At 41.7% G+C, this 23,249-nt stretch overlaps 1 protein-coding gene across 5 annotated transcripts in view; it reads left to right on the top strand.

The window, feature by feature from the left end:
• LOC126262573 (S phase cyclin A-associated protein in the endoplasmic reticulum) overlaps positions 1-20,720 on the top strand; it is a 620,393-nt gene extending 599,673 nt beyond the window's left edge. For all 5 annotated transcript variants that reach the window (XM_049959285.1, XM_049959286.1, XM_049959289.1 and 2 more), the window contains one exon: positions 18,978-20,720. In XM_049959285.1, the coding sequence (XP_049815242.1) occupies positions 18,978-19,058 (81 nt within the window). In that variant the 3' untranslated portion in view covers positions 19,059-20,720. The remainder of the gene's footprint in view (positions 1-18,977) is intronic.
• The last annotated feature ends 2,529 nt before the right edge of the window (positions 20,721-23,249 follow it).

Here is a 23,249-nt window from a genome sequence, read left to right as displayed (position 1 = left end):
TCTCGTGACAACGTTGTCGAGATGGTGTTTGCTGAAGCTCCGCGTCGCTGAAAATATTCATATAGTCTTTCATCTTCTGTGGGTTGGTCCACATACGGATATAACAGTTTGTGCCGGTTTGCATTAACAGTTTGGTAATCGGGCACCAAATAATACGCACCAAACACCAATCTTGAGATTATGCAACGGTTAAAGGTACTGGTCGCGTTTTTATGATGCACAGTAGCGTATGTTCTTTTACCTACAAATTCCCTAGTCCAAATCGGGGCTCATCTGAAGAAATAAAAAAAACTGACGATCACTCATAAACCACCGGCAGAAGTCGACACGCTAAAATTCGTCTGGACACTTTCTGTTTCATAATATTTCGATACGACGCTTTCTTAATTCCTACTAGCAAAGATAAACACCGTTAAGATTTCGCCGGACTTTTTTTTTTCAGGCTTTCCTTCAGTGGATCAGTTTCCTCGTGTTCGAACTCTTTCCGGATAGTTAGGTATTTTATTTACAATAGAGCCATTTTCGCGCCATTTAGTCACCAAGTTTTGTATTGCTGATTTTACTGAACTTTTTGCCAAAACGCTTCCTGTGCTAAACTTGTGTACAAACAGTTTTCAAAGAATTGTGCTTCGCATAACTCTCGACAATGAACATGTGTTTTTTATCATGATCACCAACTTCTGTTGCATCCAAGTTGTCGCTAAACACGTCCACTCCGCTCACTCATACCTAATGCCACAGGAAAGTACTCGCGACAGATCATATGAGAGATAAGCGCACCGAAAACACGGTTCCCGGCAAACTCTGTGATGGACAGTTCTGCTGTTCGTTAATAAGGGTCAGTTTTGTGTCAGCCTTGTAAATATTTTCCAAGCCACTTTCTCTTTGGCCAACCTTTGTATACACATCAATAGTACTGTTCAGACCAAGAGAGAAAAAATGTCAGATGAAACTATATCGTTCCAGAGACCTTGTTAAGTCTCAAACTTCTGTGATGTGTTTTTGCGGACTGAAGTGACCATTGAAAATTTGTACCAAGGCCCAGATTTGAACCCGGGCCTCTTGCTCGCTAGGCAGCTATGCTAACCACTACGCAACTCTTGCACAGTGACACTGCACAACTGCACGAACTATCTATCCTAGCTCGCCTCCCTCCACAATCCGAATACCAATTCACGTCTCAGTCCACTTGGTATTCCCCCTAAACTCGAACAACACTGCAGGTGCTCTCCAACTGTGTTGGAATAGCACATTAGCATTGAACGAAATAGGAGAGCCTGTCTATGCGTAGGTACTTCAATCAAATGAGACTGTATGAGACCCAGGTTCAAATCCCGGTCTTTGTACAAACTTTCATTCGTCGTTTCAGTCTGCATATATACATCATATATTTCTGATACTTCAAAAATCTCTGGAACTATATAGTCTCATTTGATTGAAGTACCTACGCATGGGTTTCAGGCAGGATCTCTTGTTTCGTTCGAAGCTAGGGTTTTATTCCAGTGCAGTTGGAGGGCCCCTGCAATGCTGTTACAGTTTAGGCTGAATGCAAAATTGGCTGGGGGGGTGAATGGGAATTTGGATTGAGGAGGGAGACATGCTAGTGTAGTCGGTACAGTTGTGTGAAGCCACTGTGCCAGGGTGGCCTAGCGGTCAGCGCATCTGCCTAGTTAGCACGAGACCCAGGCTGGAATCCCGGCCTTGGTACAAATTATTATTTTTCGCTTCAGTCTGCATATACATCATCGATAATATTTTCTGTCTTACGTTTCGTATCATTGAACCAAATTTTAATTTATTATGGATGCTAGCATTTTACATAAATAGTAATCAAATATAAAAATGTTATTTATGTTGAAAATTATGATTCGATATTTGTTAATTAACATTTATATTTTAAATATGTGCAAAGTTCAAATGGAAGTACAAGAATGTTCCTTTTAGCCGGTTATGAATCAGCAGCTGTAGAATTGCCAGACTTCCACGCTCAGCTTCCGACAAACCTCGTTATAAGTTGCAAATGTTTTTTATTGAACCGTGCTCAGACATCTGATCCTCAGTGGTGATTTTTAAATTTTTAATTATTTTTTTAAATTTTATTTTAGAGAATTGCTTTGTATTAAGTGGGAAATTGACGTCCGAGCAGTGAGCTTCAGATAGAAGAGGGCCAGTCCGTAAGGTCCCTGTTGTTAAATAAGAAAATAAATTTTCTGACCAAAGACGGAGTATTACTACCGGATGGCGGTCGAAAAACCGTACCCGTGTGTTAGACTTCAAATGGTTCAAATGGCTCTGAGCTCTATGGGACTTAACATCTGAGGTCATCAGTCCCCTACAACTTAGAACTACTTAAACCTAACTATCCTAAGGACATCACACACATCCATACATGAGGCAGGATTCGAATCTGCGATCGTAGCGGTCGCGCGGTTCCAGACTGAAGCCCCTAGAACCGCTCGGCCACACCGGCCGGCAGTGTTAGACTGCTCATTGTCACAAGCCAGTTGTCATCTGTTGTTTCGAAACTGTTGCGACTACTTTCTGTATTATCAGTACGAAAGCCGTTGCGACTTGGTTACGACATGTGAAGTAAATATGTAAGGGAGATGATCCTCTTCAAGAAAGAATACCAGTAGTGGAGTGTACGAGTCTACCTGTCCATTTAGGAAATCATGGGACATTTTTGCAAAGACGTTTCCTGGCGTTTCCATACTAGCAAAGAGCAGTATCGAAAATTTGGTGACAAAGTGACGTACTACACAGTCAGTCGCAAACGCAAGAAAGAGTTGAGCCCCGTCTGTTCGTACATCTGCTGAGATCGTTGAAATTCGAGCACGAATTATCCAGAGTTCAAAGAATTCGACACGTAAGTTGTCGCAACAAGTGAACCTTTCGCGTAGATCTCGTGAACCATGGAGGGAAGCCCTACAAAGCGAAATGTGTCCAAGAACTGAAGGAGGAAGATACGGCGAAACGTGTGAATTACAGTACGTGTCTATGTAAAACATTTGAGACTGGTATGTTGGATCCAGTGCTGTATTTCATAAGTGATGAAGCCTGGATGCACAGGATATGTGAACTCCGAGAACACCACACACTGGTTTACAAACAATCTGTGTATTTTGCTTATTCGATGCATGCTGCCACGGGATGATAGGTCCGCAACTGTTCAGTACTGAGGAAATTGGATAAATTTTTATTTCTTCCGTCTCAGTTGCACAGATTCACTGTAATGGTTACTGGTTTCGGGCTGACACGCCCATTTCTCATACCACACACTTTGCTGTTCGTGCCTTTTGGCACCATATTGTATGAATAATTACTGTAAATAGCAAGGTGTCTGGTTTGATAATGGGCGTGTCAGCCCGAAAGCGTTAATCACTACAGCTGAATTTTATATCAGTGCAGCTGAGATGGACGAAATAAAAAAGGTGTCCAATTTTCTAAATCTCTGTACGATGAATGAAGAACCTCTTCACGATGAAAAAATTGGAGTGTGGTATGCCGTGTCAGGAAGCCGGATTGTGGGCCCGATATTTTTTTAAACAACAGTGAACACTGCTGTGTATATGCGAATTTTTGAGGAATTTTGCGCACAACCGACCCTTATGAAGGTACGTTTGCTGTCTTTCAATAGAATTGGCCATCTGTCACACTTCAGGCAAATCAGTCTGACGAATTCACAAAATATTCACAGAAGAAGAGACTGTCAGCATAGGATTGTGGCCGCCGCGTTCACCGGACCTAACCACTAGCGACTTTTATCAGTGGGGCATTCTAAAGGGAAAAGTGTACGCAAATAACCCAACAGCATTAGAAGATTGAAGGACTATATTCGTCTTCAAATTTTGAGAATCTATGCGGCAGAGTTGCGCAAAATGATATTATCGTGTTAGGGCGCACGCAAAAAGTGCCTTGAAGCACAACGTCATTTTCAGCACGTGACGTAATGTAATCTAAAACACAAGATCAATTCAGTAAATATAGACCGTTGCATTAGCTTATTTGTTATTTCTTTATATACATCTACAACTACATCCATACTCCGCAAGCCACCTGACGGTGTGTGGCGAAGGGTACTTCGAGTACCTCTGTTGGTTCTCCCTTCTATTCCAGTCTTGTATTGTTCGTGGAAAGAAATTTGGCGGTATGCCTCTGTGTGGGCTCTAATCTCTCTGATTTTATCCTCATGGTCTCTTCACGAGATATATGTAGGAGGGAGGAATATGCTGCTTGACTCCTCGGTGAAGGTATGTTCTCGAAACTTCAACAAAAGCCCGTACCGAGCTACTGAGCGTCTCTCCTGCAGAGTCTTCCACTGGAGTTTATGTCATCTCCGTAACGCTTTCGCGATTTCTAAATGATCCTATAACGAAGCGCACTGCTCTCCGTTGGAGCTTCTCTATCTCTTCTATCAACCCTATCTGGTACGGATCCCACACAGGTGAGCAATATTCAAGCAGTGGGCGAACAAGTGTACTGTAACCTACACCCTTTGTTTTCGGATTGCATTTCCTTAGGATTCTTTCAGTGAATCTCAGTGTGGCATCTGCTTTACCGACGATCAACTTTATATGATCATTCCATTTTGCCGGCCGAAGTGGCCGTGCGGTTAAAGGCGCTGCAGTCTCGAACCGCAAGACCGCTACGGTCGCAGGTTCGAATCCTGCCTCGGGCATGGATGTTTGTGATGTCCTTAGGTTGGTTAGGTTTAACTAGTTCTAAGTTCTAGGGGACTAATGACCTCAGACGTTGTGTCCCATAGTGCTCAGAGCCATTTGAACCATTTTTGAGCCATTCCATTTTAAATCGCTCCTACTGTCTACTCCCAGATAATTTATGGAATTAACTGCTTCCAGTTGCTTACTTGCTATATTTTGGTTAAATGATAAAGGATCTTTCTTTCTATGTATTCTCAGCACATTCTACATTGAGATTCATTTGCCAATCCCTGTACCATGCGTCAATTCGTTTCAGATCCTCCTGCATTTCAGTACCATTTTCCATTGTTACAACCTCTCGATATACTACAGCATCGTCCGCAAAAAGCCTCAGTGAACTTCCGATGTTATCCACAAGGTCATTTATGTACATTGTGAATAGCAACGGTCCTACTACACTCACCTGCGGCACACCTGAAATCACTCTTACTTCGGAAGACTTCTCTCCATTGAGAATGACGTTCTGTTATCTCCCCGATGTTTTTCAATCTGTATATTGAGCAAGCAGTAAAGGAAACAAAAGAAAAGTTCGGAGTAGGTATTAAAATCCAAGGAGAAGAAATAAAAACTTTGAGGTTCGCCGATGACATTGTAATTCTGTCAGAGACAGCAAAGGACTTGGAAGAGCAATTGAACGGAATGGACAGTGTCTTGAAAGAAGGGTATAAGATGAACAACAACAAAATCAAAACGAGGATAATGGAATGTAGTCGAATTAAGTCAGGTGATGCTGAGGGAATTAGATTAGGAAATGAGAGACTTAAAGTAGTAAAGGAGTTTTGCTATTTGGGGAGCAAAATAACTGATGATGGTCGAAGTAGAGAGGATATAAAATGTAGACTGGCAATGGCAGGGGATGCGTTTCTGAAGAAGAGAAATTTGTTAACATCGAGTATAGATTTGTCAGGAAGTCGTTTCTGAAAGTATATGTATGGAGTGTAGCCATGTATGGAAGTGAAACATGGACGATAAATATTTTGGACAAGAAGAGAAAAGAAGCTTTCGAAATGTGGTGCTATAGAAGAATGCTGAAGATTAGATGGGTAGATCACATAAGTAATGAGGAGGTATTGAATAGAATTGGGGAGGAGTTTGTGGCACGACTTGACAAGAAGAAGGGATCGGTTGGTAGGACATGTTCTAAGGCATCAAGGGATCACAAATTTAGCATTGGAGGGCAGCGTAGAGGGTAAAAATCGTAGGGGGAGACCTAGAGATGAATACACTAAACAGATTCAGAAGGATGTAGGTTGCAGTAAGTACTGGGAGATGATGAAGCTTGCACAGGATATAGTAGCATGGAGAGCTGCATCAAACCTGTCTGAGGACTGAAGACCACCTATAATAACAACAACAACAACGACATCATATCTAGGAACTCTTCAATCCAATCACACAATTTGTCTGATAGTCCACATGCACTTACTTTTGTCATTAAATGACTGAGGGGAACTGTATCGAACGCCTTGCGGAAGTCAAGAAACACGCCATCTACCTGGGAACCCGTGTCTATGGCCCTCTGAGTCTCGTGGACGAATAGCGCGAGCTGGGTTGCACACGATCGTCTTTTTCGAAACCCATGCTGATTCCTACAGAGTAGATTTCTAGTTTCCAGAAAAGTCATTATACTCGAACATAATACGTGTTCCAAAACTCTACAACTGATCGACGTTAGAGATATAGGTCTATAGTTCTACACATCTGTTCGACGTCCCTTCTTGAAAATGCGGATGATCTGTGCTCCCTTTTCCAATCCTTTGGAACGCTACGCTCTTCTAGAGACTTACGGTACACCGCTGCAAGAAGGGGGGCAAGTTCCTTCGCGTACTCTGTGTAGAATCGAACTGGTATCCCATCAGGTCCAGCGGCCTTTCCTCTTTTGAGCGATTTTAATTGTTTTTTTTTATCCCTCTGTCGTCTATTTCGATATCTACCATTTTGTCATCTGTGCGACAATTATGTAATTACTACATGTTTATCTATTTGTTGTTGTATTTGCTCATGGCGGGGAACAGTTCGTGCGTAATGGCGAGCAGTCTGTTTTCGGTGCCGGTTGTTCGTGCGCTACCCTGTAGGCTAGAAACTAGACCCACGGAAACCTCACGGCGAAACGCCCATTAAGAGCGTAGAGGCGTGCAGGTGGGGCGGCCGCACATGGCGTTAGTTGTGACGCTTTCGGTGCCTGCAGAAGCTCGCCTCTCCGGCGTGCCGGCACGCGGGTCACTCTACGGCCTAACCCCTTTCTGCGCGCCGCCGCCCTAAAAGCCCGTAATAGCTCGGCGCGGGGTAATTGCATCAGGACGGCAGCAGTGGCAGCAGCGCCGTGGTCAGGCCCCGGCCCGGCCCGCCTAACGCAAAAATGTCGCCGGCCGCGCGCCGCCCCTGGCAGGTCCCGCAGATGCGCCTCTGAGTCACGGTCGTTATTTAGCGTCGCGCGTCATGCGTCGTAATTTCGTTAGGAGGTGTCGCGCCGCGCCGCCAGAAGCTGCGACGTCGTGGCGTGACGGCCGAGGGGCGAGAAATATGACCGACCCACCGAGGAGGGGAGGAGGAGGGAGGCTTAGCTCCGCCACCTGTCGTCTGCCGAGGTTAACAGTTTCCAGGGTGGGCCTAGCAACGTGGTTCATTACGGGACATTTTCCCGTCTGTAGTGCTTGGACGTATTCACTGTACATCGAACAAGCGTTATGAGTAAATGATTTTTGCTCTGAAATATCACACCACCTTCGGCTGCGACATAACGCAGTCCATTTAGTTTCGTTGTCTTAAAAAAAATCCTCCGTCAGTTCATACCGCGTGGTTATATTAAAGTGCAGCTACTTACAGAGGTCAAGTGTGGGCTGTAATTATCCTGTGGTAGTGAAATTTGCTAGATACTCTAATTCATTAATGCAGAACCGATTTATGGTGAAAAAAAATTTGTTGCAATTTTGGCAACCAGGTTCAAATCTTGTACTGTATAGCATTCCGTCGATGTCTCCGGTGCTGATCTTGAACAAATTGCGTAAATTGGAGTTAATACGACGGTTGTCCATAAAGACATGCACCGCATTTATTTTTTTCAACAATTCTTTATTGAACATAATGAGAATTTCACATACGAAAGTGTGGTGTTTTATCTGCACAGCCTATTTTTCCACTTAATCTCCATCCATCCTTTAATGGTCCATACAAGTGAAAGTCCGAGGAGGGTAGGTCAGGTGTGACACCCGTGGATGGTCCCCCTGACCGCTGCAAATCGTGGAGCTCCGCCGAACCGCCTTCTGATGACCTCACCCTCCGTGCCCAGCGACTAAGTGTACTTCTGTCGTCAGCAGATGCTCCATAGACTTTACACAAGCGTTTGTGAATATTCGCCGGTTTCTTTATCAGCAGTGAGAAATTCAACGATAGCACGTTGCTTGTAACGTACATCACCTACAGGCGACATTTTGAAACTGTCCTGCAGCTACGCTATCTGTCGGAACTTGGTGCGCTCACATAGGAGACTTCAGAAAATACATACGCAACGTTTCGCATTCGTAGTATTGTTTTCGGCTGAGAAAAAAAAATGTGGTGCATTACATTCTGGGCAAACCTCGTACTAACAGAATTATGCCTTTCTCACTTGTTCGACCTTTCCTAGTTCGTAATGTATGGAAACATTTCCAGACGTCTTTCTCGCATTTACAGCGCCAAATTTGTGCCTAGTGGACAAAATTGAATTTTTTTTCACAACATACATCGTTTCTGCATTAACACATTAGAATATGTACCACGTTTCGCTCCCGTACGATAATTACAGTCCACACTGGGTAGTAGCAGTCGTATGTAATGGGCGCAATTTGAGAAACACGCTCGTAATTGTAAAATATCCGAATAAAAGTGTGCTAAGCTCTTAAAATATATTGCGCCCAGAAACACACAGAAGACATGGACGGATGTCAGTGCAGCTTCGTACATGTATACACCATCAGTGGGTATGTAAATGATTATAGTTCCAATTTTTGGGGTTTGGTTGATTCGGGGCTGTGGACCAAACAGCGAGGTCATCGGTCCCATCGCATCAGCGAAGGATGGGAAAGAAGTCTGCCGTGCGCCTTTCAAAGGAACTATCCCGGCATTTGCCTGAAGCGATTTAAGGAAATTGCGGAAGACCTAAATCAGGATGATCGGACGAGGGTTTGAACCGTCGTCCTCCCGAAAGAGAGTCCAGTGTGCTAACCACTGCACCACCTCGCTCTGTCCATTTCTTTGTGACAGAAGCTACCAAAGTGGATTTGTGTTGCTCCTGTTTGTTGTTGTTACCAGACCTGGTACTGTATTTAAGGGGATGTTGAGTGATCGCTGCGAGCGTTGTGGAGATAGTGCTTACCAGTGTGAGACAGCGTTATCAGCACCTGACAGAATTTGAAAGGGGCCTCGTTGTGGGTCTCATTTGTCTGGCAGTTCGATTCGTGGAATACCCAGTTTTGCGGGTCATTCGGATGTGATAGTGGCTCGATGTTGGACTGCTTCGGAACGTGCGGTCAGGCATATTCGTGAGGCTTCCATTGGACTACGTCTGACCACCACAACGGATAATCGTCGTATTATGCACCAAGCACATTCTGACTCCTTCATATCTGCGCCTGCTATTTGAGAACAAGTAATTAACCCCCTGCAACATTCTGTACTGTCCTGCACCAGTGCTTGAAGACTAGCAGCAGTCGTATTACTATCCGATGCACAGGCTGCCGTTATCACTGCAATACAAGCGCTTACGTTTGTGTTGGTGCCGTGATCGGGAAGCCTGGGCTACTGATGTGTGGCGTCAGTGTTCAGCGATGAATCACGGTTCAGCATTTCCTGAGATGACCATCGTTGGCGAGTCCAGCGCCGGCCTGGGCAGAGGTCGCATTTTTCCATTGTTTTGGAGAGGCATGGTGTTACTCCTGGCATCATGATGTGGGGAACCATCGGCTATGACTTCAGTTCACGGCGCGTGCGAAATAGTTACCAAACAAAATGACAGTCTTTTGGAAAGGACACATCTTTGTTGATCTCTGAACACAAAATCTGGAGGTGGGCAATAATAAACACCACGCCGTTGTACCTCGTCCATTGTATGCTCCTTGGATCGTTTTATGCTTGATATCCACGATGTGGTGTAGATATTGCTGTTAACGCTTGTTACACCCTATGACGGCGGCCTTTTCGAGGTCAACCAGTGTTCGACGACGTACTGCAAGTTTCAAATGATGCCAAGCATTCTCTGTCATGTCACGTCAGCAGTTAACGCAGGCTGTTCCATTGACTCCTTCTTCCTGGATGAAGATGTGCACGAGATGGGCGCATGTGCATTACCGCCTTGCAAAACGAGCACAACGCCAAAGTACTGACTGACTGACTGACTGACTAACTGACTGTAGAGATGGGCAGTGAGTTGGAGGATCTTCTTCCGATACTGCGTGTCCTTCAAATTACGCTAGATAGCACTTAGAGGCATCCGACAGGCGCACGTGATGCCGGACCAAAATCCTGCTGAACCAGTGGGATTACCATGTCTAGACGCCTCTACAATCTTCTTGGACGACCATCGGGGATGAGGCAAATCCTATTCTTGTAGGTGAAGAGAACTACTGCAGATGTTTTCTTGATCATTGTCTTTGCGCCTCACTGGGGGGTTGTTCTGTTGTTCGTAATGGTCTCCTAGAGACCAGTTTGGTCGTTGAAAGAGGGTTGTGCACTCCGGGTCGACACAGTTCTTCCAGTTGTCCCCAAAAAGTGCCCAACATTATTGTTATAATCAGTCATGACACCAGAGTATATTTACAGGTTTATAGCAGCTGTTGTGCCGAGAATGCGCATTTTTATTCCGAGCATTTTTCTCAGGCGTACAACTATTATACTGACCAGGGCGAGGAAGGCTAGTGAGTGGCCGAGACTGAACGGGCTAAAGGTGCGAGGAAACGATCACATAACAGACTTCAGTGCCCATATGTAGCGTCGTTGTTAGCGTTAAACTTGCCAGCGGAATTGCAGGTTCCATAGCCAGTGGGATGCACTTGATTTTCACTTTCAGTTACGTATTTACTACAGCATACTACACAGTGCATTTACTGCACTGGGTGTCGTCCATCACGTGGTGTTATTCACTTAATATTACAGTCATTACCGGCTGATGCCCACATTTGTCGCATTTATGAGGAGCACTTTTTAATTCAGTTCCTATCGGCGAGCAATTTGCGCTGCATGTTTGAAATGTGCATCGTTTATTACTAGTTAATACGAGATGAAGTTAAAAAATGTTACACTGCATCCGGGAGAGATATGAATACTATGCGAAAGTATCGGTCATTGCATCTACTATTTACTGGATGACACGTGCTGACAGGTCCACAGTACACAAATTAAAAATTACACGCATCTCCACATTAGTATATTCACATTAATAAAATCGCTAATGTAAAAGAGGAATTCATATTCGTGTTGTATTTTCCCAGGAAGAAACTTTTTTAAGGCTTCCTACCTGTGCGCGAACAAATATATCGTATTCTGCATTAGCATCACACTATACCTCGCGCACTGGTATACTACAGGACAGTTCGAGCAAGTTCCCGAGTTTCCTCTTTTCGTAAACAACAATACACACACTAGGCATGCATTTTTAACTGCAAAAATTACGGCTCAGTATTAAGCTACAACAGGTGAACTGTTACAGACTTTCTGCAAGTAAGGTAACTTTCGGTTGAAAGGCAAATACCAGTATTCGAAATCCCTTCCTCGCTATCCACAATTGGGAACCCATCTTACTCCAAGCAAATATCTTTGGCTCACGGCTGAAAAGAACCTAGAATTTCACAAAGAGCCGCCTTACCCGCTTGGATAAAAAAATAGAAAAGAAACAAAAAAAAAAGATAATATGTTGGTTTTGACAACCAGTGAGTTTTTCTTTTTAAATCGATAGACAACACCGAGCGCATAGATGTATGTATCGTCTCCGTAAAATTTATCACTAGTGCTCTCACCTACTGCTAATCGTAGTTCAAGAACTGCAGCCACTCGAAGATTAAATTTGGGTTGCTTCAGCTTCATTAGAGGTGAATTCGTTTCCAACGTAAAAAGACGTGACTTATGTTATAAAGTTTCTGAAAGTCTTGAAGGATTCAATGGCATTTATATCCCAAGTCATGATTTGAATGCCCTGTAATTTTTTATGTCGTCTGTATGCTCACTTCAGGAAACCGATTATTACTTGTAATTTTGTTTTTCATTTATGTACCCATGTCTGTACAAGATTGCACACGAATGTTTCCCAGTGGATATTGATACAACGTTTTCCTTATTCGTCTACTAATTGTATGCCAGATGAATGAATTTAAAAAATGAGAAATTATTTGAAATTGTTTTCGGAGAAATAACTGTAGCATATTTTGATTCATAACACTGTTCTACAAAAAAAAACCTTTTTTTCTATTTCTGATGAAAAGTACTGTGATCCTAGTTGTAATTTGAGTGCTGAATTGAAAACTGTTTTTGGTTTTTTTCTGTCAGGGATAGTTTATGAGTAATCGCAATTTTATTTCTCTTTTCAGTTTCTGATATAGTGCAGCAAACGTGAGGTGAAATTCGACAAACAAATGCACATCTTTATGATGTTATAAGTTCATCACATTAATGGAGGGTGGGATCTAACATATAACACAGTAACCTTTGTGTATACACTTTGAAGCATTTATTTGACATGAGAAATTACAGAAAATTGACAAACAATGAGCCACTGCCTTGTAATGCACATCACTTTTTTCTCTTGTATTGTGAATCTTTCTTCTCTCGAATGATATTCCAGCAATAATCTGCTAACATAGAAGGTACCCACTTCCCTTCATAGTGCCTTTCTATGATAGAAATGTCTTTATGGAATCTTTCCGCATGTTCATCCGATACGTCACTACAACTCTCTGTGAAGTAGTCCAGATGAGAGTCCATCATATGTACCTTTCAAAGACATATTGCACCCCAAATCCTGATATGCTTTGATCATATCCTTCACCACTGCTTTGTAGTTAGTAGCTCCTCTTCTTCCGAGGAAGTTTTCCGACATCATCTTGAAACAGTCCCATGGGGTTTTTTATCAGTTAAACATGCTTCAAAATTTGCATCTTTCTGCGTCTCTCTGATTTGTGGGTCCACAAATACACCTTCCTTTATTTTTGCAGCTGAAAGACGGGGTAATTTGGTAGCTAGATATACAAACCCACAGCCTGTTGGATCCATGGCCTTAACGAATTGTTTCATCAGGCCAAGTTTGATGTGAAGCGGTGGAAGTAGTATATATTCAGGAGCTACCAGACTTTCACGTTGTACATTCTTTTCGCCAACTTTCCCTCTTCGCCTAGGCCATTTCTTTTTCACGTAGTGAGAATTTTGGTCTCGACTATCCCACTCGCAAAGAAAACAGGCATACTTTGTGTAGCCTTGTTGCATTCCCAGTTCCATAGCAATTACCTTGAAATCTGCACATATTTTCCATTTGTGTTCATTGTATTTTAATGAATTTAGCATCCTTTGTACGAATTCGTAATTCTCTTTTGTCAAACTAGCGTAAGATACTGGAACAGATGGTATTTTATTTCCGTTATGGAGCAAAACACCCTTCAGACTTGTTTTCGATGGATCTATGAAAAGTCTCCTCTCCTGTGAAATATAAGTGAAGTTCAGCACTTTCATCAGGCCAGCAACGTCGTTGCAAAATGTCAGTGATTCGTCAGTTGAAAAATAAGAAATAAAGGCACGTTCTCTGTGCCTGAACACACTGATTTTAGTACTTTGGTGCAGTAGATTATACTCTTGTAATCTTGAACTAAGCAGCTGCGCCTTTTGTTTACTTAGTCCTAGATCACGTACTAAATCATTTAAATCTGCCTGTGTTAACAAATGTGGCGATGACTCATTTGTGCAGTGATATAAAGAATCATCATCTGTGTTTTTTTCAATACTACTTATTTCACCGTCACTCAGAATTTGACCTCGAGCTCTTGAAGGTACTGGAAGGTTGTCGACTTTTTGCTTGTAAAACCCTAAATTTTTGTTAGACAGAAATAACAATCAGTAACATGGTCCTTAGGCTCCCTCCACACCATGGGAACAGCAAACAACGCCACATTCTCTTTACCTTTCCACCACTGAATTAGTTTGCAGTAACATGTAGCACAACAGAAATGTGGTGCCCATTCTTTATCGTGGTCTCCTACTTCTACTCCAAAGTAATGTTTGTATGCTTTCTTTATGACTGAAGAAATTTTCTTCCTATTTCTGGCAAAAGTGAACTTCCCACAGATGTGGCAGAAGTTTTCCGGCTTATATCGACATCCACGATGACGTGGCATTTCTGCAAATTTAAAAATACCACTTTGGTAATACACCAGTATTAAATTAATAGTAGGGAACTAGAGGAACGCTGATGTGTAAAAACAAGCAGTCGTTTTACCTTCAGCACCAGGCTCAATCAGTTTACACACAGGAACTAAAAAATTCAACGTGCTCAGAAATATGACAGACAGTCACTTGTCAGCCAAAACACCCACTTGTTAAGACTGACACAAATTGCGGCTAACACCACTGTTGTAAACTCGATGCAACTGCCCCTAGGAGGCGTGAAGCTTTACTGCCGAGGCAGCGACCGGCTGTCGCCGTTCGAGTTAATAAGATGTTTCAGGTGGTCTTAATGACATAGGTGTGGCAGCGGTAACCTAATGATGTCTGATTCTTCCCACCTGCTGTTGCACAAGAAATTATCACGTTCTATCACTACTGGATGCAGCAACATAACCGTATTTCTCTATAACGTCTCTGTGTTTGCCATGAATTGTGAATATACATATATATACGTATTACATAAAAAGTATCCCTGACAAAGATATTTTGTTTACATATTTGAATTTCCCACGGTAAAATGGTCTAGAAGCACATACTTTAATATCAGAAATAGAACCCATGTCGAACAGTGATCAGTTAGTTGCAAGCGCCAGTTTTCGAAAAGTGATCCGCTTTGCATGGTCTGCGGCGAAATTATTGCCAACGCGTGAAATCGTCAACAGTGTTGACGACGTTTCATACGAAGAAATGTCACTGTGACAAACCTGCATCAGTATGCGGTTTGACACTCACGGACACGGTTACACTTTTATCTCAGTTGTGAGATGGGAGCAAAGAGCCTGCGAATGTCATCTTGATGAATTTCTTCCCATACACTAAACACAGGCTGTCTAAGTATGTGAAGATACTGTTATGAAAATATATGTCTTCCTATCACATACCAGACACGCTCTACGTGTGACAGAGTAGAAGACCAGGCAGGCCAATGAAGGACCCGTAAATTCCTCAAGGCGTCTGGGGTGTGAATTGTACAGAGAGATCTTGCAACTTCCTACTGGAATCACCATTTGGTACCCGGGTCGTTAAGGATTTACCATTCTTGCCACATAACTTGCGAGAATACAACATTCCTTCAATAATTACAAATCAGTTCTTTTGTCATATCCAATAATTCCTCATACTATGATTCCAGGAGCTGGAGAGGTATGGGGCACGGTTCTCGAGAACCGCTGCTTCCTGTGACCTTTCAGCATGTCGTCTACAAGTTTCTACTCTTCTTGCCGCACTATCTTGACTCCATCTCGTCTTCACTGTTCTGCAGACATTATATGTCTGCGCTGTCTGTTGGTAAGATGCTCCAATGTCCCTCATGCCAATGATTCTACGTTTCTCAAAGTCCGAATGTTGGTATGTGTACGTCCTCTGGGCGTCCTATGTCGTGAATGTTCCAGTAACTTGAGACACACTCACTAGCCATCGAATATTGGCACACCATCCTTCCTCTGTGGGAATGGCTGTTTTCTGTACTGAAGTTCCTGAAAATAAGCTCGTTTAAGGATGAGGACTGGAGTAACAGTTCGATAGCGTTCGGACGAGGTGTTCGTGGTGAAACACTTACCAGCAGTGCGCTGACAAGAGAATGGAGTGTGTGCATATGACCAGTGGGACAGAATTGTATGATCTCTGTCCATTGTGTTGAATCAGTCACAGTCTGGCGGTTGCACAACCACCCAGACTACCGACCTTCCTCCACCATTTTATTGCCTGTGGCATTGCACAGAGATTATAATGTACTGTGTCCTTTTTACAAGAGCTACAACTGCCACCGAAACGGAAGATTGCAGAGAAATGGGCGAAATACTGAATTCGGTCTTCCGAAATGGTTTATCGCGAAATGGGGGAGATAGTGCCACAGACATGATACGTGAATTGGAGTGACAATCATTAAAACAAAGGCGTTTTTCGGTTCGCCGGGATCTTCTCATGAACATTCAATCACCAGTTTTCTCCTCCAATTGCAAAACCATTCTGTTGGCACCCACCTACATAGGGAGAAATGATCATCACGATAAAATAAGAGAAATCAGGGCTCGCACAGAAAAATTTAAGTGCTCGTTTCTCCCGCTCGCCGTTCGAGAGTGGAACGGTAGAGAGACAGCTTGAAGGTGGTTCGTTGAACGCTCTGCCATGCACTTAATTGTGAGTAGCAGAGTAATCACATAGATGCAGATGTAGATCTAGAACCGTGGAAGATCGTAACATGGTCCCTCCTGTCGACCATCTTACGAACGTCGAAATGGCAGATATTGAGAGAACCAATGATGGATTAGTAAACCAAATCGCTTAGAAGTGGAAAGGTACCAAAATGGATCTCGCGAACAGAAATCTTGCGAAACTCAGCTTGCTCCGTTCCTCCATGAGATCCAGGGAACTGTAGACAATGGCCCTCAGGTTGGTAGGGTGTTCCTCGACTTCAGGAAGGCATTTGGCAGCATCCCTAACTGTCGCGTGGTAAAAAAAGTACGAAGTTCCCGAGTATCGGGCCCGACTTGCGACTGTATTCAAGACTTGGTTGCAGACAGAACTTAACACGTGACTCTTAACGGAACAAAATCGACCGATGTAAAGGTAATTTCCGAAGTATCCCAAGAAAGTAGGATTGGACCTTTACTGTTAACAATGTACTCGTCTACAAATGACGTAGTAGAAAGCTTCTGAAGTCATTTAAGTCTGTTCGCAGATGATGCGCTTGTTCATAAGAAAGTAGCAACGCCAACAGACAGTATCGATTTGTAGAATGACCTACAGAAGATAGATGAATACTGCAGACACTAGCGGTTGATCCTAAATGTAAATAAAAATGTAAAATATTACGCATACGTAGTAAAAGAAATCCACTATTGTACAACTACACTATTCCAGAATGAAATTTTCACTCCGCAGCGGAATGTGCGCTGATATGAAACTTCCTGGCAGATTAAAACTGTGTGCCGGACCGAGACTCGAACCCCGAACTTTTGCCTTGCGTGGGCAAGTGCTCTACCAGAAAATTTCACTCCACTATTGATTACAAATTTCTGGAACCAGTATTCAGCGTAAAATATCGAGAAGCAACTATCCAGAGCGACTTTAAGTGGAATGACCACATAAAACAAATAGTAGGAAAAGCTGATGGGAGACTGAGATTCGTAGGAAGAATATTTAGGAAATGTAACACATCCACGAAGGAAGTGGCTTACAAGACGCTTGTTCGGCAGATTCTTGACTATTGTTCATCAGTCTGGGGTATTTACCATGTAGGACTAACACAATAGGTAGAGAAGATCCCACGAAGAGCGGCGCGTTTCGCCACGGGATTGATTAGTTGGCGCGAGAGCGTTACAGAATTGCTTAAACTGCAATGGCAGACGTTACAAGATAGATGTGCATCACTGAGTGGTTTACTATTTCAACACAGAGAGAGCAATTACTAGCAAGAGTTGCACCACACACTATTTCTTCCCACATACTTTTCATGCCTACATCCTTCTGAATCTGCTTAGTGTATTCATCTCTTGGTCTCCGTCTACGATTTATACCCTCCACGCTGCCCTCCAGTACTAAATTGGTCATCCCTTGATGCCTCAGAACATGTCCTACCAATCGATCCCTTCTTCTGGTCAAGTTGTGCCACGAACTCCTCTTCTCCCCAATCCTATTCAATACCTCCTCATTAGTTATGTGATCTACCCATCTAATCTTCAGCATTCTTCTGTAGCACCACATTTGGAAAGCTTCTATTCTCTTCTTGTCCAAACTGGTAATCGTCCATGTTGCACTTCCATACATGGCTACACTCCATACAAATACTTTCAGAAACGACTTCCTGACACTTAAATCTATACTAGATGTTAACAAATTTCTCTTCTTCAGAAACGATTTCCTTGCCATTGCCAGTCTACATTTTATATCCTCTCTACTTCGACCATCATCAGTTATTATGCTCCCCAAGTAGAAAAACCCCTTTACTACTTTAAGTGTCTCATTTCCTAATCTAATCCCCTCAGCATCACCCTATTTAATTTGACTACATTCCATTATCCTCGTTTTGCTTTTGTTGATGTTCATCTTATATCCTCCTTTCAAGACACTGTCCATTCCGTTCAACTGCTCTTCCAAGTCGTTTGCTGTCTCTGACAGAATTACAATGTCATCGGCAAACCTCAAAGTTTTTATTTCTTCTCCATGAATTTTAATACCTACTCCGAATTTTTCTTTTGTTTCCTTTACTGCTTGCTCAATATACAGATTGAATAACATCGGGGAGAGGCTACAACCCTGTCTCACTCCTTTCCCAACCACTGCTTCCCTTTCATGCCTCTCGATTCTTATAACTGCAATCTGGTTTCTGTACTAATTGTAAATAGCCTTTCGCTCCCTGTATTTTACCCTTGGCGCCTTCAGAATTTGAAAGAGAGTATTCCAGTTAACATTGTCAAAAGCTTTCTCTAAGTCTACAAATGCTAGAAACATAGGTTTGCCTTTTCTTAATCTAGCTTCTAAGATGAGTCGTAGGGTCAGTATTGCCTCACGTGTTCCAACATTTCTACGGAATCCAAACTGATCTTCCCCGAGGTCGGCTTCTACCAGTTTTTCCATTCGTCTGTAAACAGAGCATATCGGTGTAAAATATTTTGCCTCCTTAATGATCTGTAAACTCTCATCTCAACTGATGTCCTTCTCGACCTCAGAGAAGCGCCACGTTTTAGTTTGCTATCTTTTGGTATCGCCAAGGTGCGCTATCGAAATATCGTAAAGTTTTCCATGGTTCTAGCCGACTGGAAACAGTTCAGGGACACTCCTGTTTGTAATTTGTGTGTATGATGTATGTGTGTTTGGTACCTCTAATTGCACGTGTTGTCTGTCTGGTGCTCGCAGCTGCTGGAGGAGTTCCGGCAGTCGGAGGCCGCCAAGAAGAGCCGCCTGGTAGCACTACTGGATGCCAACAGCGACGCCTGAACCTGGGTGCAGCCTGCAGACGACCGACGGATTGATTACTTCTGTACTGGCTAAGGCAGCTCAACACTAAGTGGGGATGCATTTCCTCAGTCGGCTCATATTTTCTCATTACTCCTCCATTTCGCCGAAACGTAGTAACCATTGTTAAAGCTAGATAATCTGTGTGTGGGCTTTAATTGGGCTTTAATTGTCTACTTACATACTGAGGGCTTTTTTTCAGCTGTCGAACGTTGAATACAAAGACTGAACTTTTCGCTGATGTGAAAATTGTTTCCTTACCAACAACAGTTTATAAGCAATAGACCTGTTTGTGACGCATTGATGCTGCGTCCTTTTAGGAGTATCCTGTTCTGGAATTTGTCTACGGTACTTCTTCCTACTCGGTTTTGTGACTAATTTTCATTCCTTGAAGTGCTCTGATGGAACGATTCTAGATCAGTAACGCCAAAAACTGTACTTAGTTGTTAGGAACATTATAAGAATTTAATGAAAGTCATTAATACTATTCGGTATATAAAGTATATCTAAAAAACTATGTAGTATGTGTAAATATATGTATATTAATTTACTTTATAATTCACCCTCATTAATATTTTCGCGTGATGATATAACCACACTAAGCATTTTTTCCCCCTGAGACATAGGAATTTTATGTGGTTTAACCACTCAAAGTATGTGATTAATGGCAACATATGTGCTTCCTATTCTATGGAGCAGTATTTTTCTTTAGGTTCCGAAGTAGTACCTGTAACAGTAACCTACACTTAAAAGCATACATGAAGTGCCTGGATAAAATAACTCGCAGCGGTATGTTGAAATAAGCAATACAACTAAGGCTGGAGGTATGAAAGTGTAATGTGACTTTCAGGTGTAATATAAGTGAGCGATGTACTAAATTTACGTAATTTCACTTTGCTTGCATCTCTATAACTATTACCATCCAGGAAAGAATTTAATGGTCGCTTAATTGCAGATTTTTGCATACTGAGATGAAATAATCAGTCTCTGTTAATCATGAATCTACGAGGGACTTCGCATTCACAGATGGTCCTCAAGTATTTCTCGAATGAAGCAGATTTAGCGTAATTTACATGCAACTAATGACCTCTTTTTACATCGAAACTTCAGAGCTTTATGTAGCATATTTGTATTTTTGAAATGTTTTGTAAGTATTATAATCCTTCCGGTCCCCCACATGTGGCAATCTTGTCAGTCCGTCTTGTAGAAATTTGCTGTGAGCATCATAGTTGAAATCGGTAAAGGTCAATTAGTGTAACAGAAAACTGTTACGAAGCATAAGATTGTCTTCATTACTTACCACAGATTTTGGCGTAACATAGGGTATGTGAAAACGATGCAAAGAATCATGAAGGTAGACAGTATACTGTTATACAAGAATTCAGTAAAATAAGAATTTGTGTTATGAGTATTGTGTTGCCAGCAAGTAATAAGTTTCTAATCACATGTAACCTTTTATTTCATCCTCGTAGTGTCCTTACCTAATGTGTGGAAAATAATAGTATCAATTAATTATTGACACATTTAGCAAGTATTTAGTTAGCTTGAGAAGCACAAGAATGTTTTCAGTATTATATATTTTAGCATTTCTCAAAAGTGAAATGTAACCTTGTTTAGCGTATATATACTCCTAATAAAATTGTAACAGCACTCATATAAAACAGAATAGTTTTTCTAACGTCTGATACCCAGATATAATTATTTAATTCTGATGATTTTTTTTTTAAAAAATGTTGTTTGACTTGTAGGTCAAGTGACAGCTTCATCTACCTTAAATATATTTGCTGTGAAGCAACCGAAAGGTGAGTAACATTAAGTGCCAGTGAAAAGAATAATAATTTGGTTTTCATGTACATAAATAGTTTTCATTAAACGACAAATCGTTGCTTGTCATAATAATGTTCATTTTTAGCGTCGCTTATTTGCAAGTAAAGGTACAATAATTTAGATCGTTCTTAAGCAGAGTAATTTAATGCCTTATCGCTCTTCGAAATGTATTTGGTAGTTTCGGAGAAACTGCAGTATACAGGTCGGTTTTGAATCTGAGACAGTTTCCAGCATCATGTGAATGTTCTGATATGGAAGTCGCTTGCATTCCATTACTAATTAAAGGAATGTTGGAGTAGTGGTACACTGACGTAAAAGTGACAAAGAAAACGTAGTTCCGTCATGTATCTGTGTAATGCTAGTGTGGAATGTTGCGACAGTGTTTATACTATTTTAAAAGGGCGCAGAGAAAATTTATGTTTGTAATTTATCTGTGTAGTGCTTCTGTTCCGAATACTGTCTAGGGTTAAGAAAAAGTCCCATAAGAACCGAAATAAATTTCATACATTACTTCTTTAAGAAAAATTCGGAAATAATGCAGAGAAGAACTGGGTTGTATGCACAAAGATATCCTACCTGATAGTGGAACTCATTCGTTGGAATATATTAAAACATTAACAGTTGCAAGATAAAGTAACTGGGGAAAGAAGTCTTGCCGAAATCGTTACTACAAGATAATACAGCAGTATTTCTTGTTTACTTACTCGGCATCCGTAGATGGGGAAAATTGTGTAGAGATCATAAAGAATGTGGTTTCTGTTCAGACTAATGAGATGATGAAACGGAACTTAGGGCGGAAAGAAAAGGAGATGAACAGCAAACTAGTCCTTGGATTGAGGAAATAAAAAAGGGCTTTTCTACGGTTATGTCATTTTTAGCGTCGTTCGCAGTGCATAAGAATTAGATTATCTAGATATTACCATTTATTAATTAACAGTCTTATGTTCACATATTTTTATTACTATCGACTTGATCAAAAGTTGAATTTTCTTTCTTGTCTGTGCTTTGCTCCACCTCTGAAGAACTACGGGACGTTAAACAATACTTTTTACTTTTCCAGCCATAATGAACTTGTCACATACATATTCGCAAGACGTTTGTGAAATTTGACATGATTTTTTTGAACTCATTCCGTCCAATAGTTGATACAGAAAAACAAACCAATCCTAACAATATTAACAAATTCTTTCGCTAAGAGCAATAACTGAGGACAGTGTACGCAGTGCCGTCTCTTGGATTGTATCCTCAGAGCTTCCCGCTCTAGTGGCTCTCCAGGCACAGGATACGCCATTTGATCTTCTGTCTCACAGGCTTAATTACGACGAAATGACGTGCAGTTCGCGTAACACCCACTTCACGTGACTTTTGTGCTTTTAATTTTAATTTATGTTGTTAATGTTACATTCTCAGTAGTGATTCTCATTAAGAGTTTCAAAAATGAACTTGTGACTATTGTTGCGAGCTGGAGCCACCACTCCTACATAGACCTCAGACTAGGCCGGTTGGAAGCATAAACGCGTAGTAAAAGTATGTTATGTAGTGAAACATCCTGGTAGTACATGTTTACGTATCTGCATGAAGTGATAAGAAATTAAGTTATGGTAAACAGATTTAAATGAGGATTATTGTACCATCCTTCAGTCGCTACTGTCAGCCAAGCCTTCAACGTTGAAGCAACTTCAACTCTATTCCGCGAAATATGACAATTTGGCGACCGATTTTCAGGACGCCAGGCACTGTGGAAGGAGACCTAAATTTTGCTAGATACGCATGACATGATCGCTGAGGTTCTAGACCTATTTAATTCCACCTATTCTGTATATTACAAGGGTAAAAAGTATCACATGTTGCATTTTAATTTTTATAATTTTTTTCCTAATAATATTTTTCTATAATTTAGTTGATTCTGCAATAAAACTTAGGTCTGCTGCATAAGTATGGACTATTGCAAGCTACAGAAAAAAAAATTAGAGCAATACTTCATAAACTTTAGGAAATATTTGTACCTGAATTCTGAAAAATACAACTTGTGGGAAATTAGGAATGAAGATATGAGTCCAATTAAACTGTGCCTCAGAACATTCCTGAAGCATAGTGTTCATTCTGCAGCATTTCTTCATCTTCAAGCTTCCTATTGGCAGTCATTTTAGCGCTTTTTGCATCTTTGGTAACTTGAAGAGCGAATCTTTCAGCTTCATGCACCCGTTGTTTGTCACATGCGAGCAATTGATCTTTCATCTTGGAGCCACATTTTATACCTAAATTTCTCAGGACTTCCAACCTTCCTATCTCTCCATCACTGAAACATATCACTGCATCTAGTACACCAACTTTCAATGTATTTAG

The sequence above is a fragment of the Schistocerca nitens genome, chromosome 6 (genome assembly GCF_023898315.1).
Source record: "Schistocerca nitens isolate TAMUIC-IGC-003100 chromosome 6, iqSchNite1.1, whole genome shotgun sequence".
Classification (NCBI taxonomy): Eukaryota; Metazoa; Arthropoda; class Insecta; order Orthoptera; family Acrididae; genus Schistocerca; species Schistocerca nitens.
The sequence above is the reverse complement of the archived record's forward strand: the minus strand, read 5'-3'. Positions and strand labels throughout refer to the sequence as shown.